Source organism: Schistocerca americana, chromosome 5 (genome assembly GCF_021461395.2).
Source record: "Schistocerca americana isolate TAMUIC-IGC-003095 chromosome 5, iqSchAmer2.1, whole genome shotgun sequence".
NCBI classification, from domain to species: Eukaryota; Metazoa; Arthropoda; class Insecta; order Orthoptera; family Acrididae; genus Schistocerca; species Schistocerca americana.
Window position 1 is genome coordinate 756,941,182 of NC_060123.1, and position 17,907 is coordinate 756,959,088.

At 43.1% G+C, this 17,907-nt stretch overlaps 1 protein-coding gene across 3 annotated transcripts in view; it reads left to right on the forward strand.

Moving 5' to 3' along the window:
- Positions 1-17,907, forward strand: part of LOC124615385 — a 251,077-nt gene that overhangs the window by 112,661 nt on the left and 120,509 nt on the right. For all 3 annotated transcript variants that reach the window (XM_047143209.1, XM_047143210.1, XM_047143211.1), the window contains exon 2: positions 12,228-12,529. In XM_047143209.1, coding sequence (XP_046999165.1) covers positions 12,228-12,529 — 302 coding nt within the window. The remainder of the gene's footprint in view (positions 1-12,227; positions 12,530-17,907) is intronic.

Genomic DNA, 17,907 nt, shown 5'->3' on the forward strand with positions numbered 1-17,907 from the left:
AGCCATAATACCATCAACAATAGTCTCTTGTGCGTTTTAACTTTGCTTATTCATTCGTTGACTTCAAAACTTTGAGCTAAAAAACATTATATTTTCATAATATGGGTAGCATATTTCACTATTATGAGGTTAGATAAATTAATATGAGATGTTCAGGCAAGACAATTAATTAGGTATATCTTGATATAAAAAACACCAGAAATATTTCAAATATGCCTAATTAAATAAAACTGGTCTACGTAGAATGTAGACCAAAACTGTATTATAGATGCATTGTACGTATTTTTAGAAGTGGCCAAAATAGGTCACATGTCTCTACTTGTGCCGTAACAGTGAACCAAGATCTTGTAATGGCCATAGAAATTCAGTGGTTTGGTTGGTTGGTTTAAAGATTAAAGGGACCAAACTGCAATGGTCATCGGTCCCTTGTTTCAGAAACACACAGAGCACAGTGAAACCATACATTAGTCATTCTAACCACTAAAAGAAAAACTCCGGGGGAAGAAAAGCCCCAAGGTCAATAATAAAGAAACATGGAAAACTGTTTTTGAGTTGTATCATATTTAACGTGTAAGAAATGAAACTATAATTCTTAGCCCTACCTCCCAAAAGACACAGTTTTATTTAAATGTGTAGAAAACTAAAATCAGATTATGCTTTGCGTAAAGGAAACGCTACAAAACTCATCTTCTACAACACAGACTTTTTCAAAAAATTATGACTCCAAACAAGAACAGTCAAAGAAATGTTTCAATATCTAATGGAATCGAACAGTTCATATTGTTCATACCTGTTGGTGTTCAAAAGAAGCTTTACAGTTCAGTAATCACATCAAATTGGCCATAAGTGGTGTAGTGGCCATAACTGGAGACTTGATCCTAATTAGTAAATGTTGGGTCTTGTGAAGAGCCCTAGTATTTCTTATATGCTTTAAAGTATGATGTCTTATCAATCTGTTATGTAAATGGTGATTTGGATGTTTTCGTTTATATTCTATGTACCCGATTATACAACGACCTTGAACTTAAAAAGACACCCCTTTTTCTTGAGAAGTTTCTTGAGGACAAATAATTTTTTTAAATATTCTCACTAATCAAAATTTCAAACTTTTTCTGCCTAAACAGCTAACATACACCTAAGCTACACTCGTGCCATTTATTGTTTTATAAGGAGAAATAGAAAAAAGAAACTGTTTACATTAATTTTTACTTCACTACCTTTTTGGTTTACTTAGACTGCTCGTCTGTTGTATCAATATTTTTCATCATCATGCCGTCATGATCCTACAGGGTGATGATTATTGAACTACACGAAATAAAAACATCAAAACTTCTGAACGGTTTGCGTTAGGACGTTCAAGCTGCACTGTTGGCAGTGGGGCATGATGGGAATTAGTGGTTTGGTTTAGCGACAGAGTTTACTTTCATTTAGATGGGTTCGTCAAGAAGCAAAATTGGTGCGTTTGTGGGACTGAGAATCCGCATTTCGCAATCGAGAAGTCCTTCACCCTCAACGGATGGCTGTGTTCTGTGCAATGTCCAGTCACGGAATAATCCGTGAGATATTCCTTGATTGCACAGAGATTATTGAATGGAACATGGTTTTGGAAGACGATTTCATCCCCATTATCCAAAGTGACCCTGATTTCGACAAGATCTGGTTCATACAAGACGGATCTCGACCCCATCGAAGCAGGAGAGTGTTCAAAGTGCGCCTCCAGAACATTAGAGACCGAATTCCTGCCTCCATGGCCGGCATATTCTCCGGATCTGAACGCATGCGACTCGTTTTTGTGGGGATATATTAAAGACAAGGAGTACAGAAATAGCCCTAAAACGATTGTTCAGCCGAAAACATCCATTCAGGAGATCATCGACAGCATTTATGTTCCGACACTTCAGTTGGTCATGCAGAATTTCGCAGTTTGTCTGCTCCAGCCATATCACCGCCAACGACGGCAGGCATATCGAACATGTCATAATGTAAATCCGAATATCTGTAGAGATGTTGAATAAAGTATGTGAACGCCGTAGTTTGTACCTAATTTACATTTATTTCATATAGTTCAATAATTGTCACCCTGTATATCTTCATTGTCACAAATACAGCGTGACACAATAATGGGTATGTTTGAAATGAGTAGTGCCAGCCATGGGCAGGTGGCAGCACTGTGTGTGCGTGACAGCTAGTAAACAGTCCGCCATTTCAGTAATCGTGGATCAGTGGAAAGGACAGCAGCGTGCGTTAGCCATAAAAATGTTTTATGAAAACAGTGATGGTTTGGTAGCGGCGCAGAGGGAGTTTGGACGTTTTTATAATTTAGGACGTCATGATGCCGTTCCGTCGAAACGCACGATAAAATAAATAACTTTGAAGAGACTGGTTCTGCCCTAAAGAAGAAACCAACAGGACGACCGAGAAGTGTGCTTTCTCCAGCGAACGCTGATGTTCAACGCAGGTGTGTCTTACGCAGCCCACGGGTTTCAATTCGTAAGCGAGCAGCAGTGGTTTGAATGTCCCGACAGAGTGTTTCGCAGAATTATTCATCTTGATTTAAAACTTCATCCGTACAAACTACAACTGAAGGACAACGATTAGGATTCTGTCAACAAATAACAAAAATAAACAATGACGATGAATTTTAAAATGAGCTGCTACGTCGTAAAGAGAAAACAAATACTTAACTTGACCTTTGACTTTGACACAGATAAGACAGGTACTGCATTTAAAACTCTCTTTTGATTTTTTTGCCTAGATGCGTACATATTGAAATTTTTTACCAGTCTTAATACAAACAGTCTGTGAAAACATTTGGTTATAGATGAATATGTTTTCTTCGTGGCTGCTGTAAGGAGAGACAGGTTAGGTACAGGATGAGTTGGCGGTCGGAGGTTTCCGTTTCTCACAAGGGAACCTCCCCATCGAACCCTCCCCCCCCCCCCCCCCCCACACACACATATTTAGTTATAAGTGGACACAGTGGATAGGCCTTGAAAAACTGAACTCAGCTCAATCGAGAAAACAGGAAGAAGTTGTGTGGAACTATGAAAAAAAAAGCAAAATATACAAACTGAGTAGTCCATGAGCAAGACAGGCAACATCAAGGATAGCAAGAGCTCAGGAGCACCGTGGTCCCGTGGTTAGCGTGAGCAGCTGCGGAATGAGAGGTCCTTGGTTCAAGTCTTCGCTCGAGTGAAAAGGTTACTTTATTTATTTTCGCAAAGTTATGATCTGTCCGTTCGTTCATAGACGTCTCTGTTCACTGTAATAAGTTTAGTGTCTGTGTTTTGCGACCGCACCGCAAAACAGTGCGATTAATAGACGAAAGGACGTGCCTCTCCCATGGGAACCGAAAACATTCGATCGCAAGGTCATAGGTCAACCGATTCCTCCACAGGAAAACACGTCTGTTATGTTCTATACGACACTGGTGACGGCATGTGCGTCACATGACAGGAATATGTTGTCGACCCACCCGACTTGTACACTTGGCGAATGGGTAAAAAGATTCTTCTACCTTGCCCGATTTAAGTTTTCTTGTGGATGTGATAATCACTCCCAAAAAAGTAGCGAACAGTCAGCTGCCAGCCAGGAGCCTCGTTAGCAGGAATACTCTCTCTTTCGTGCGCTGTAGTCGACTGACGTCGTGTGTTTCGATGTTTGTTTAGGTGTAGCGTCCCCATACTACGGCGCAGTTACCTCGTATCGGACGGACAGATAATAATTGTCTGAAAATAAAAAATTAAACTTTTCACTCGAGGGAAGACTTGAACCAAGGACCTGTCATTCCGCAGCTGCTCACGCTAACCACGGGACCACGGCGCTCCTGCGCTCACACTCTCCTTGATGTTGCCTGTCTTGCCCATGGACTACTCAGTTTGTATATTTTGCTTATTTTTTTCATAGTTCCACACAACTTCTCCCTGTTTTCTCAGTTGATCTGTGTTCGGTTTTTCAAGGCCTATCCTGTGCCAACTTATAACTAAATCTGAGGGGGGTGCGATGGAGAGGTTGCCTTGTCAGAGAACACCAGGGAAAGTCGGAGAAAACTGCTACAACTCGCGATGAAGACTCCGTCTCTCGTGGCTGCTACAATACTCACAGTCGCCGTAAGATTTTCTGGAAACACTTGCAGAATGGGAAGGTATAACAACAGTGGCAGTATGATGATATCTTCTGAGTAACAAACTGGTCGCTTAGGGAGCGTCTTGAACACACAGGCAGACGGCGAAATATTGCGCGTCGTTCGGACCGTGATAGTAGCAGATTCTCCCAGTATTATTAATTCGCGAAGAAATCACTATGCACTGTATTACTTAACACACTAATAGTTGTATGAAGGCCCAGGGATCCAACACCGAATAAAAGTTCGTAGACGATATTTACCTTCTTTTTCACAAATTACATTTTTTTATTCTTTATAATTGCGATTACAAGTTGTATCTCCCTTGCACTTCAAAATTACTTCTATATGCATACTTACCTGACCTCAAAAAATCACAACGTCCAATCCGCATTCCTTACCTCCAACAATTACAAAAAAAATATAATGCCTTTTTTTTCACAGAAAAGAGCGTTGTCGTCACAGCAAAGAGCGTTGCCGTCTCAATTACGGCAGCGCATCATCGCTGGTACTCGCAGCGGGAATATTACAATAATATTATATTACGTAGGGGCATTACAGTTTCTAAACAAGTTGTGGATATCAGATGAGGCACATTTTGATGTCCCAGGTTATGTGAATAAACAGAACTACCGTTGCTGGTCAAACACAAATTCTAATGACGTTCACGTGCGCCCCTCACACGCTAGTAAAGTGACAGTATGGTGTGTTTTATCACATGGGATTATCGGACCGTATTTTTTCGAAAATGATCAGGGAAACACAATTACTGTCACTGCAGATCGTTACGTGGAGATGTTACGAACTTTCTTTACACCTGCATTGAACGACTTTTCAAACGTTCAAGAGGCCTGGCTTCAACAGGACGGAGCGACATCACACTGCACGGCAATCGATGGAATATGTGCGAGAATTGTCCGGCAACCGTGTGAGTGATCTCACGATTCGGTAACATTCCCTGGCCCCCTAGATCGCCAGATTTATCCGTTTGTGACTTTTTCTTGTGGGGCTGCCTTAAGGGCAAAGTCTACACGACTCGAACAAGAACTGTGGATGATTAAAAACAGATAATTCGGGATCCAATTCACAGTATCCCAGCTGAGATGTGGCAGTGGTCAATGAGGAATCTCAACAGCAGATTTCACGAATGTATTCGTACAGGAGGACGCCATCAAAAGAACGTAATTAAAAAAAAAATAAACATCAGTGTTTCGTAAATGATACTGATGTGTGAATGTTGCAATGACTCTTGCTTCCAAACATATCGTGTGCCCGCCGCTCTCTCGCTGGTTGTGTAGAACCAGCAGCTGATACACTCCCGTCATATCTCACGGTGAGCGTCGACAACATCGTCGCACGAAACACGTAAGTACACCACTGGCCCCCAATCTAGGTTGTTAGCATATCCTGCAGAAATACATGCTATTGTTGAGTATTTGTCCAATTTTAAAGTCAATTCGATTTCGAATGCAAATGAATTTAGGCAAACTGCAGTTTCAATGTGGTAGATGTTCATAAAAAACCAAACTATGCAGTATACATTACCATGGTTGGCAACACGACGTACTTCCTGCTCGCTCACAGCCAAACTTGTTTGACTGTGCCGCATCCAACGTTCCGTAGTGCTGTTCTTGAGCAACGTGGACGATAAAGTCTTCCACGGTGCAAGTCATGTGCAACAACAACAACCAGTACATAATAAAAGATCACAATCACGATTCAATCCAATTCTCGAACCCGCGACGTATTTATTTCTCTCGATACTATCTCCAAAACGCGTCTTTCCTCTGTAATTTATTCTTGCGATAACAACTGCAATCAGTCTAATGTGATTTATTTCGTTCTTTAGACTTTTAATTCTGGATTAATTTTCTTTCTCGTTTCGTCTGAATTTCGTCAGCTTGCTCCAAAACAGAATACCGCGGAAAAACGTTACCAGCATTTAATCAAATACGTTATAGGAGCCTTTATATTTTATGAAGTAATAGCTTTTTCATGAGATGAGAAAACATTTTATTTTCCAAGCACAGATCAAAAACTAACAACTCGTAACCAAGCCGACTACGGCAAAGATAAATGTCTATCAGCTGCAGCTTTCACCCGCTGTTTTCGGCGCAGTGGATAAATGACGTCGCCACATCAGCCCCCCTCCTTTTGAAGCCGGGTGCACCAGGTATGTGGGGAAACTTTCACTTGACTTTTCTACCAGCTCTCGTGAAAACATCTGGTGCAGGCAATGGCTGCTCCTGTTCTGCACTTGCTGCTTCGTTGTCCTCTTCTGAAACCGAGAGCTCGGCGAGACTCTCTGCTGTTTCCTTGGCCTCCACGTTTCAGGGTGATTTTGCAGACCGAGGAAGGAGTGTACCCTCTTCGGTGTAAGCAGGTTTAAGCCGCTCAATTGAGACTGTCTCTTCTTTACCATCCTTATCGATTTTGAAGCTGTGGCTTCCTCTTGTGATTACCCTGTATGGTCCAGAGTAAGGCGAAACAAGCGGCGGGCGCACCGTATCATCCCTAAGCCACACGTGGGACGTTGCTTGCAGGTCATTATGTACAAACACTCTCCGGTCTCCATGTCTGACAGGGTTAGTGGGTTTGATGTTTCTCATTCTAACGCTGAGTTGTCTCGCGAATTGCGTGCATAGCTCAGGGGCGAACGGCTGTGTAGATGCTGAAACGATAAATTCTCCAGGAACCCTCAATTGCTCGCCATAAACCAATTCTGCGGAAGAGCATTGTAAGTCCTCCTTCACGGCCGTTCTCAATCCGAGTAGGACCAGCGGTAGTGCTTCAGGCCATGACGTGGAACTACACATTAATGCAGCTTTGAGCGTGCGGTGTAGTCGTTCCACCATTCCATTACTAGATGGATGATAGCTTGTGGTGCGTAGGTGGTTGCACCCGCACAGTAGTAAAAGTTCATGGAAAAGTTGGCTTTCGAACTGCCTTCCGCGATCTGTTGTTATGTTTTGCGGAACGCCAAACCTGGAGAACCATGAATGCAACAGTGCTTTTGCAACCGACTCCCCAGAAATGTCTTGTATTACAACTACTTCTGGCCACCTGGTAAAACGATCAATGATTGTGAGCAAATAGCGTTGTTCTGAAGAACATGATAGCGGGCCCATAATGTCCACATGTATATGTGAAAATCTTGCAGATGTCGTCGGGAAGTCAGCAATAGGTGCAAAGACATGTCTGCTGATTTTATTACGCTGGCATGTTAGGCATGCACGCTCCCATGCACGACAATCTTTTTATATTCCAGGCCACACTACTTTGGAGGAAACTAACTTGACTGTAGCTCGTACTCCTGGATGTGATATGTTATGTAGTGCACTATAAATCTCGCGACGATATTGTTCTGGTATGTAAGGTCGCTCCTTTCCTTTTGCTACATCACACCAAATTCCGTCTGGAACATTTGGGACAGACACACGTCTGAGCTGCAGCGCAGTTCTCTGTTCCTCTATTAGACGGCGCAAGAAAGGATCTTCTCGTTGTTTAGACGCTAACTCGGTCCAACGAATTGAATTTAAACTGGCACAATTCCTAGACAGGCAATCTGCGACCAGGTTGTCTTTTCCTGAAATGTGACGCACGCCAGTTGTGAACTGTGCAATGTACTCGACTTGCCTGCACTGACGTGGTGACTTGAGCTCTGTGTCTCGTCGAAATATAGCTACTAACGGCTTGTGATCGGTAAAAATTGCAAAGTGTCTCCCTTCGACAGATGTGCGAAAATGCTTTATGGCTAAGTAAATATCAAGCAACTCACGGTCAATAGCACTCCATTTTTGCTGCTGTCGAGTCAGGTTTTTAGAGAAAAATGCGAGCGGCTGCCATCTGCCATCAACTTCTTGCTGTAGCGCTGCACCCACTGCTGTTTGGCTCGCATCAACCATGAGCGCTAAAGGAGCGCTCAATCTTGGATGTCCCAGTAGTGTTGCCCGAGAAAGACATTTCTTTAAGTCATGGAAAGCTGCTTCAGCATCTGGACTCCATGGAATTTTACGATTTCCTGTTGTATTTTTACCTGCAAGTAACGTTGTGAGTGGCTCTTGGGCGGCAGCTAATTTAGGTAAGTGACGTCTGTAATAGTTGAGCATGCCTAAAAATCTGCGAAGTCCTTTGTAAGTTGTGGGAAGGGGCATCTGTTGTACTGCTTCAACCCGCTCAGGCAAAGGTGACAGGCCTGCTGCTGAAACCAATTATCCCAGGAACTTAACCTCGCGTTTTCCAAACCTGCACATTGTTTCGTTAATAATTATGCCATACTCTGTCAGACGGCGGAAAAACTGCCGCAGATGTTCGACATGCTGATATGCAGAACCAGAGAATACTAAAATGTCGTCCATATAACAAAATACGAACGGTAATTCTCGAAGCACCGCATGCATGAATCTTTGCCATGTTTGGGCAGCGTTTCTGAGGCCGAATGGCATAAAATTGTACTCAAACAAACCGAATGGTGTGATAACTGCTGTTTTTTTAATGTCAGATGGAGCCATGGGAATCGGGGAAAATGATTTGGTGCAATCAATCACACTAAATATTTTGGCATTGCTAACCGTACTGTTAAAATCAGTCACATTGGGTAGTGGGTAGCGGTCGGGAATTGTGCGGGCATTGAGCGCCCTGTAGTCTCCACATACTCTCCATGAATTGTCTTTTTTACGGACCATGTGAATTGGAGATGCCCACGAACTATCAGACCTACTTAGAATACCTGTTTTTAGAAGTCTGTCGAACTCAGCTCGCGCCGCGAGCAGCTTCTCTGGAGGCAGACGCCGCGGGCGGAAGGCAACGGGTAGACCTCGTGTCGTGCTGATGTGGTGTTGAGTATTGTGTCTGCATTTCCTGGTTGCGTTGACGGGTTCGGTAAGTGCTGGAAAGTCTTGAAGCAGTTTACGAAAATGTGATTCCTCCGACAGTGCCCTGATATTGCCTGCAGTATACGAATCGTTAAGACTGTCGGCTGTCTTCACACGTGTGCGCCCCGCTTAGTTGCCGATACGACATCGTATCACAATATCCCGACGCGGATGACGCGGTAGAGGAGCCGGAAATCTTCGTGCGGAAAGACACGGGCACATCGCACTGTACTTGAACCGACGCGGAAGACGCAGTAGGCAATATCCCTTCTGTGAGAACTGTCACCAAACGACGGTAAACCAGGTCGGGCATAAGTCGGTAGTTCCGTAAAAAGTCCGCCCCAATTATAGGGCTCGGCACATCAGCAACCACAAAAGTCCATTTTGGATGGAAGTTGGAATTTAGATGTAATGCCAACTGTTTCTCACCATAGGTAGATATTCTGGAATTGTTTGCCGCAGTCAGCACATGTTGCGTTGTTGTCGTGAGTATATCACCTCTCTTTCTTGGATAAACACTGACTTCTGAACCTGTGTCAATCAGAAACTTCTCACCTGAAGAGAGGTCCAACACGAACAATCGGTGTGATTGGTTGACTGCAGATACTGTGGCGTTTTCACCTCTTTGAATCACGCTATGACTCGGGCGCCTATGTTGTTGTTGACGAACGTTAGCGCCCTTTAACGCCCGCCTTGTAAGTTTGGGTAGCTGCAGGGTTGAATACATTGACGGGCAGTGTTACCGAAGCGTCTGTGGTACCAGCATCATTGATCTATCAAATCCTGCTGGATAGCATTTCTTCGTCTTTTCCAGCTGCGACTTCGTAGCTGCTGGTGGAGTGAAGTTACTTGCACGTTGAGTTTTGCCACTTGTGCTGCCAGTTGCTGTATGGTGGGTTCGGTCGATGAGCACTGCTGTTGGGGAGTATTATTGCATGTTCCTGGCTTACTGACGTCAGATTCCATCACACTACACGTTCTTGGGCCCCTATCCTGGCTGTAGTTGAATTCGGAACACGCAGAAACTTCGGTTAAGGTGTTTGCGATGGTGTCTGCCTTTTTTGCTAAGACTTGCAATGGTAAGTCTGCTTCTGCTGCAATGACGGCACGGATGTTGGCAGGAAGTTTACGAATCCATATTAGACGTAAAGACTCTTCAGGTAGGAGTTCCGGGCCGGCTAATGAACGTAAGGCTTTGAGTACTTGTGACGGAGTCTTGTCGCCCAAATCTTCGTGTGCGAAAATTTTTTGTAGTCGCAAATCTGGTGACGACGTATAATGCTGTATGAGAGCTTCCTTTAGCACAAAGTAATTTTGTTGCAACAAGGTTTCTTCTACTTGCTCTATCACTTCTAAATTTAGATGTGAAACCACTATATTAAATTTGTCAATGTTGTTAGACACCCCACGCTGCCGAAATATGCATTCAGCCTGCGTAAACCAAAGCTGGGGGCGCGTCGGCCAGAACGCGGAAAGCTTAACATTTCCGTGTCGCGCGTAGGTACTCCCATCTTTTGCGTTAACATCTGTCGTTCCGTTTTGTGGCGAATCAAAGGGCGTGGACCGCGATCCTTGGTCGAACAGACTGTAGTCTTCAATCTTGATTCCACTGCCCCATGCTTTTGTCTCTGAATTCATTATTCTCGTCGGTACATATATTTTCTTTATGCTTCTGCTACAATTTTTCGGGGTCACCACTATGGGAGCCTTTATATTTTATGAAGTAACAGCTTTTTCATGAGATAACATTTTTTTTTCCAAGCACAGATCAAAAACTAACAAGAATATACAACTCGTAACCAAGCCGACTACGGCAAAGATAAATGTCTATCAGCTGCAGCTTTCACCCGCTGTTTTTGGCGTAGTGGATAAATGACGTCGCCACATCGTGAACATCGAGCGAATTTCTCATTTGCAACCCAAGCGGCAAATCGTTATAGTTTGTCATAAACAAAATATTGACTTGGGTTCAGAATCAAGTAATGGTTTTCGAAGGAGAACATCTTCCCGTTTGAATGTTACCTTTACTTTAAAAGCAACATAGATGAGTGTATACAGTATCCATATGTATGAGAACTTTTATTACGAACCTGTTCAAATACAATAGAAGTTTTTAAGTTGATAGAATTGAATGTTATTTCCTCGGGCGTTTCACAGAATTGTCAGGTTTTAAGCAGATCATTTGATTGTCGTAGTTTCTAGTACATAGCTTCTCGCGTATCCCTAGCGCTCGCACGACGAGTCTAATGTCACGTGATTGATCGAGAAAGTCAATATTGTATCGAGTGCTTCGGCATATCGATAAATCCCTTTCTCTTTGAACGCAAGCATTGTTTTCTACACACTACCGTTCGGGATCGTTAAAAATACCTTTTTATGAATATGAGACCTCAATGGACAAAGCTTCATCTGTAAATATAAGACGACCCTACATTCATCTATTAAACAATGTAAAAACGTTGTCCTGAGCAGCAGTTACTCGATATGCGAATATAAGCGACCCTGTATTTCTCGGACAACCGATCTAGGAAAAACCTCGTCTTATAACCGGATAAATGCGGTATTTGTTTTAGACTTTGGTCGTAAGTTTTGCATATAATGTCATAATGTTGTTAACTGAAACTTCCTGGCAGACTAAAACTGTTTGCTGGATAGGGACTCTAAATTGTGTTTCACGAGCAAGTGTTGTACGTATTGCAGCTTCAAGTCTGTTAATAACTCGTCTCCTATCTTCCATATTCCACATCTGTTCTCCTACATGCTGTGTGCTGTTCCGTTTTTGTTGGTGGTGGCGTAGGTTTTCTGTTTACTGGATCCATGTGGGTTTATTGGCAGTGGCATTTCGTTGAGGGGAACAATCTTCGTGTAAGTTTTTACTGTGTTTAAGTCATTAGTAAGAACAACATTCTCTACCCAAAACCATCTATGATCTAGTGGAGAACGTGTTAATTCGTGATATTTTATTTTGCTATCCTTTTTTCCCTAGTAACGTCACCCGCTTGGTTCTTAAGCCTTGTATCTGTCACATAAATGACGTCAACGCTCTGTCGGCATGGTATCGCACTGTTAACTCGCCACTTACGATTTTCACTTGTAAGAAATGATTTCAAAAAAACTGTCAAGTGATAGTGCAATGAATAACAGCATCAGCTCACTAACATTGTTGCCAGCAGTTGAAATCCACAGATTCGTATGAATCTAGGTTTATAACTCATTTTGTTTTATTTCAGCGCTTGCGAACATATCTGACAGACGTCCACATGACAACTCCTTCCACCTCGCCGCGGGCTGAAGGCCCACCCGACAGCAAAATGGCTTCAGGCTGCAATTACAGAGGCAGGCGCCACGTGCCCGCTGAAGGCAGCGTGATGTGGCATACGGGCATCAATGACTTACCAGACGAACTGCTGCTAATGATCTTGTCCCACGTGGCTTTCACCGATCTACTGGATGTGGTACCGAACGTGTGCCGTCGTTGGAAAAAGCTGTCTCAAGATTCCAAGTTGTGGGCTGACAGGGAATGCAATATTGGGTAAGAAACCTACTAATACATAAAACGCGAATTGTTCTGCTTTTAAAAAATATTGTGGGGTGATACCTTTATTTACTATATTGTAACGTTGACGTTGAAAACTTTGCATTTAAACATACTGTCAGGTCAACTCATTGGAGTAATCTGGTTTTAACCGAAAATGTATTCCAGTTTTAGAATACTGTTTTCCTTTTTTTTTGTATTTGTTAGATTGAGAGGGTGTTGGGTAGATGTGGTAGAGGCACTTGGTATGTGTGTATGCTATTAATTCCCCGTTAATCTTTTTCCCTCTGCCACCTATGAGCCAGTGTGTATAGCAATCTCTTTACCTTTCTATTTTGCTCCTTTAGGTTTGTATGTGAGCGTGTATCTGTTCATTTATCCTCGCCCTCATTTTTATCCCGATGGAGTTTTAGAAAAGTGTGAACGATCTGGTCTGGAGGGACAGTTTAAATTCAGCTCCAGTTCAGCTGGAACGAAACATGCCACTTCTCGCAAAAAAATTACAATCGGAATCGTGTTTTATATCAACTGAGGTGAGTTCTGCCACGAGCATACGGTATGTGTAAAAAATCTGGGAATACTTAATAAAACTGAACCCACCCATTGCGCCCAGTGACAGAGGCCACCTGTTTGAGGGCTGTGACGTACGAAAAGTACTTTCTGATTGTCACAGTATAGGTGCCTTGGACGAATACGGTATCATCGTCTGGGATGCTCTAATTCCTAACACCTTCAGATATATCGAAAACTCGAAAATATTTGACCGTTGTGGAGAAAAATAGGATTGTCATTGGGGTCATAAATACAATGATGGAAAAAAATCGCAGCACCGAAAATTAATTACTGTAGAGTAATGAAATTTTGGCCATACATCTGTCTAGGTAACATATTTAACTGATTAACATTTCGAGATCACAGATTAATCTTAGCAAGAGAGAAGCCTTTGCAAATGTGAAATGCCGGTACATTAATAACCGGTGTAACCACCAGAATAATTTCTAACACGCAAACGTGCGTTCGTGGTGTTGTAGAGGTGCCAGATGCCAATTTGCTAGACGGAGTTCGTCGCCTGTTGCACTCGGCTGCTCAACACGGGGGTGGTTAATGCAGTTTGTGGCCGATGCTGGAGTCGTCATCTCGTGACGTCCCGTACGTGCTCGATCGGAGAAAGGTGTGGCGATCGAGCAGGCCGAGACGACACGTCGACACTGTGTGGAGCCCGTCGGATTACGACAGCGGTATACGGGCGTGTGTTATCCTTTTGGAAAACACCTTCTGGAATGGTGTTCACGAATGGCAGCACAACAGGTCGAGCACTGAGGCAGAATCAGCTCGATCAGACAACACTTAGCAGCACTGAAGTCGCAGGAGGTGGTGGTGGTTTGAGGTAAGTGAAGTGCACGTGAGACAGTGTCTGGCTCTCAGCTGTCCTCGAACTAACCAATTTGTAACAGTTCATCGTGGCATTGTGCTGCTCAAATTGGTGCTGCAGACGCACGTACCGAACACGACGGCCTTCCCCTCGGCAGTGCCACACGGTCGTCTGAAGCGCGGTCTTCTCCCAATTGTACATTCTCTCGACCACCACTGCCAGTGATCAGTGTACAGTGGCTACATTCCTGCCGAGTATTTCTGCAATACCACAGAAGGAACATCCAGTTTCTTGTAGCCGTCTTACACGACCTCACTCAAAGACGACAAGGATGTATCGACACCTCGGTGAATTTAAGCCTTTCGTGACTGACGTCAACCCGCCGTGTCCGATCTCGAAGGTACCTAGAGCTCACAACAGTTAGAGTGCGTGTCTGAAGCAAATCTGATTCGCATCAAAATGGCCCTGAGCACTATGGGACTCAACTGCTGTGGTCATAAGTCCCCTAGAACTTAGAACTACTTAAACCTAACTAACCTAAGGACAGCACACAACACCCAGCCATCACGAGGCAGAGAAAATCCCTGACCCCGCCGGGAATCGAACCCGGGAACCCGGGCGTGGGAAGCGAGAACGCTACCGCACGACCACGAGATGCGGGCTGATTCGCATCCTCACAGTGGCGTCACTGGTGCCGCTGCTACGCGACTGGTGTGAAGTCTGGACAGGTGACATCTTTCAGATATACAAACACGCCTTCCAACTTTCATTTATGTAGGACAACTCACACTGGGTGTCGAGATTTTTTTATCCGTCAGTGTATTATGACTCAGTTATTAGCATCCAGATAGGCTATATTTGATTCTGTCTTACTTTCTGAGGTTACTCACTGTAATATGACACTATTTAGCATGTCTGTGGCCTAGTTTTGACTGAAGGAGAAGAAAGTGCATGAAGTAATTTTTAGCCATAATACTGCTTGGTGCACTGAGAAATAAATTCTCTCGGTACCCTCGTGCAGATTTTATTCGTTTACATTACAGCAGTATAGGCTTTTATAATTTCTGATTTTTAAAAAGATATTTAGCCTTGTTTACTATGACCAATTTGTATAAACATTTTACCTGCAATTGTAAGCAAGATCTTTTGTATGGCTTTAGTGTTTGTCATGTTTCTCTTTGTGAATAAATCTGGAAACCTATCACAATCCCATCCACCTGCTGTGGGCTGTGTATGCTAGCCGTTTCTATTTGTACATTTCTTTTCTCAGTAGTACATGAAGTGTGAGCAACTGTGGCTGCTACGTATTTACTGCGTGATGCATCTGTGTAGGCTAGAGCCCATTCTAGTAGACGTGGACGGTGCCGCTTATCTGAAAAGGCAATCTGCTGCATATTTATGCAGATGTACGTACTTCTTGTCAGACTGAGCTGGTCATTTGTTTTTGAATACATCTCAGCTATTCTTACGGTAATGTGTTTTATAGGACACCACGCAAGGCCTTGTCAAAAAAATGTGGGCAGCTACCTGCTGGGTCTTTCGTATGTTTTAGGCCCAGTTGCCCGTGTATTTAATATCTTCTGTATCAGTAAGTTATTTTTTATATATTTTTAAATTTTTTGGGCTTTTAATGCATTGACTGTTACTGGCTTTTTTGCTAAATCACGGTCATGCCACTTGTATGCAAGGTTGTATTTTTTCTCATAGATCAATCTGAACATGCCTTGTATAAGGTTAAATGCATCATTGGAGGAGAAATAAAATAAAAAATCCAGTTTTGCAACCAGTACTGTTCGTTCATTTGTATTCAAGATTTCGTAATATTCGAAACTTTCTTTAAATGTACAGAAAAGTAAAATTACGTACTTAAGAAAACACACGAATGTGGTATTCTACGAGTACGACATCCCTGAGTTATTATTGGAATCGTTCAACTCGTACAAACACTTCTTTAACCATTTGTGGGAATCTGAAATGGGATGACCACATAGGCAATTAGAAGTAAAGCAGATGGTATATTTAATTTCATTGGGAAATTGCAATCAAATTCCAAATAATATTGCTTACATACATCATTCGGTCCATCTTAGAGCATTACTCGAGTGTGTGGGACCCAAACCAAATGTGACTAACAGCTGATATTAAACTATACAAAGTAGAATAACATGAACGAACAGATTTTTTCGTGTATTATTTAGAATCCAATTGCTTCAGTATTGCTGTCGATGTATATTCATGATACTGTTGCTTCATATATTGTTATTATTAATATTGTATTGTTAGTAATGATGATGGTGATGATGATGATAATTGTTATTACCACCATCACTATCACCAGAACCACTACCAACGGATGAAAGGATCCAGTGGCAATACACGGGACTCACGCTTGGGACAATGACAATTCAAAACTGTTTCCAGTCATCCATATTCAGGCTTTGCACGATTTCATTAAATCTACTGAGGCAAACGATGAGACAGTTCCTTTGAATGTGCATAGCTAATTTTCTTCCCCATTCTGCTCCTGTACACATCTTCAGAAACCACTCCCCACACCCGGCCATTTCCCTCCTACATTCAGCCGCTCAGTCGGCATCCTGCCGTGCTAGTTAGAGGTTCGTGCTGTACTCCGTTGAGTTACTGTGACAGTTTGAAATTTCAGCGTTAATTGAAAATGCCGCGAAGTGTGAAGTTTCTGACTGCAAAAAACTGTACACCGATAGAAATCTATCGGCAGCTTTGTGAAGTGTATGGGGACAACATAATCACTGAAGGTGGAGTGCGTCAATGGGTCATAATATTTAAAAATGGCCGAACTAACGTTCACGACGAAGAGCGAAGAGGAAGACCCAGCATAGTGACTGCCGAACTTGTCGGAAAATTCGATGCCGCGGTCCGTGAAAACCGTAATTTCACAGTAACGGAACTCTCTATGAGTTTTCCACAAATTTCACGAAGTTTGTTGCATGAAATCATTACCGAAAAGCTTGGTTACCACAAGTTTTTCGCAAGATGGATACCAAAAATCTTGACAGAGATTCACAAAAATCAGCGAATGGCTGCAGCGTTAACGTTTTTGGACGCTTACGAGAAAGATGGCGACTCATTACTCGATCGCATCGTTACTGGTGACGAAACGTGGGTTAAGCGTGTGAACTGTGAGACAAAATTGCGGTGAATGCAGTGGGGGCACACAAATTTCCCCCAAAAACCCAAGAAATGCATGCAGACAATGTCGGCAAGGAAGGTGATGGCGACTGTCTTTTGGGACAGCAAAGGTGTGATTTTTGTGGATTTCCTGGAAAGAGGCACTACAGTAAACTCTCAAAGGTATTGCCAAACTCTGCACAACCTCAGAAGAGCAATACGAAACGAGCGCAGGGGAAAGTTGGGCTCAAAGCTCTTGCTGATTCGTGACAACGCCCGGGCCCACACGGCAAATGCCACTCGTGAAGTTCTCGAATCTTTTAAGTGGGAGTTGTTTCCTCATCCGCCGTACGGTCCTGACCTGGCACCGAGCGACTTCCACTTATTCCCAGCAATGAAGAAATGGTTGGCTATGCAGCATTTTGATGACGACGCACAGCTTCGAGAAGAGGTAACCACGTGGTTGAAACCGCAGGCGGCCGAATTTTACGATGAAGGAATTTCTCAGCTCGTCCATCGCTACGATAAGTCTTAATTTAAATGGCAACTATGTAGAAAAGTAGTATTTAAGTGTGGCTTTCATCTGTATATAATAAAAAAGTTTTCCAATACTTTATTTATTTTTAATTCCAAAACGTAATGTACTTTGTGGATAGCCCTCGTACTAAATCATCTGGTAGGGGCCTTCTGATTGACCAGGTTCTCTCCAGTCTTGATCTGTCTCTTGCCAAAGAGAGCTGTCCTAACCATATCATTGTTGCCTGTGGCACTTTTTCAGCTGTCGACCTTGCGCTCTCTTCCCCAAACTGATGGACTTGCTACAGTGATTGCTACGTGACAGTCTTTCTGACAGTGA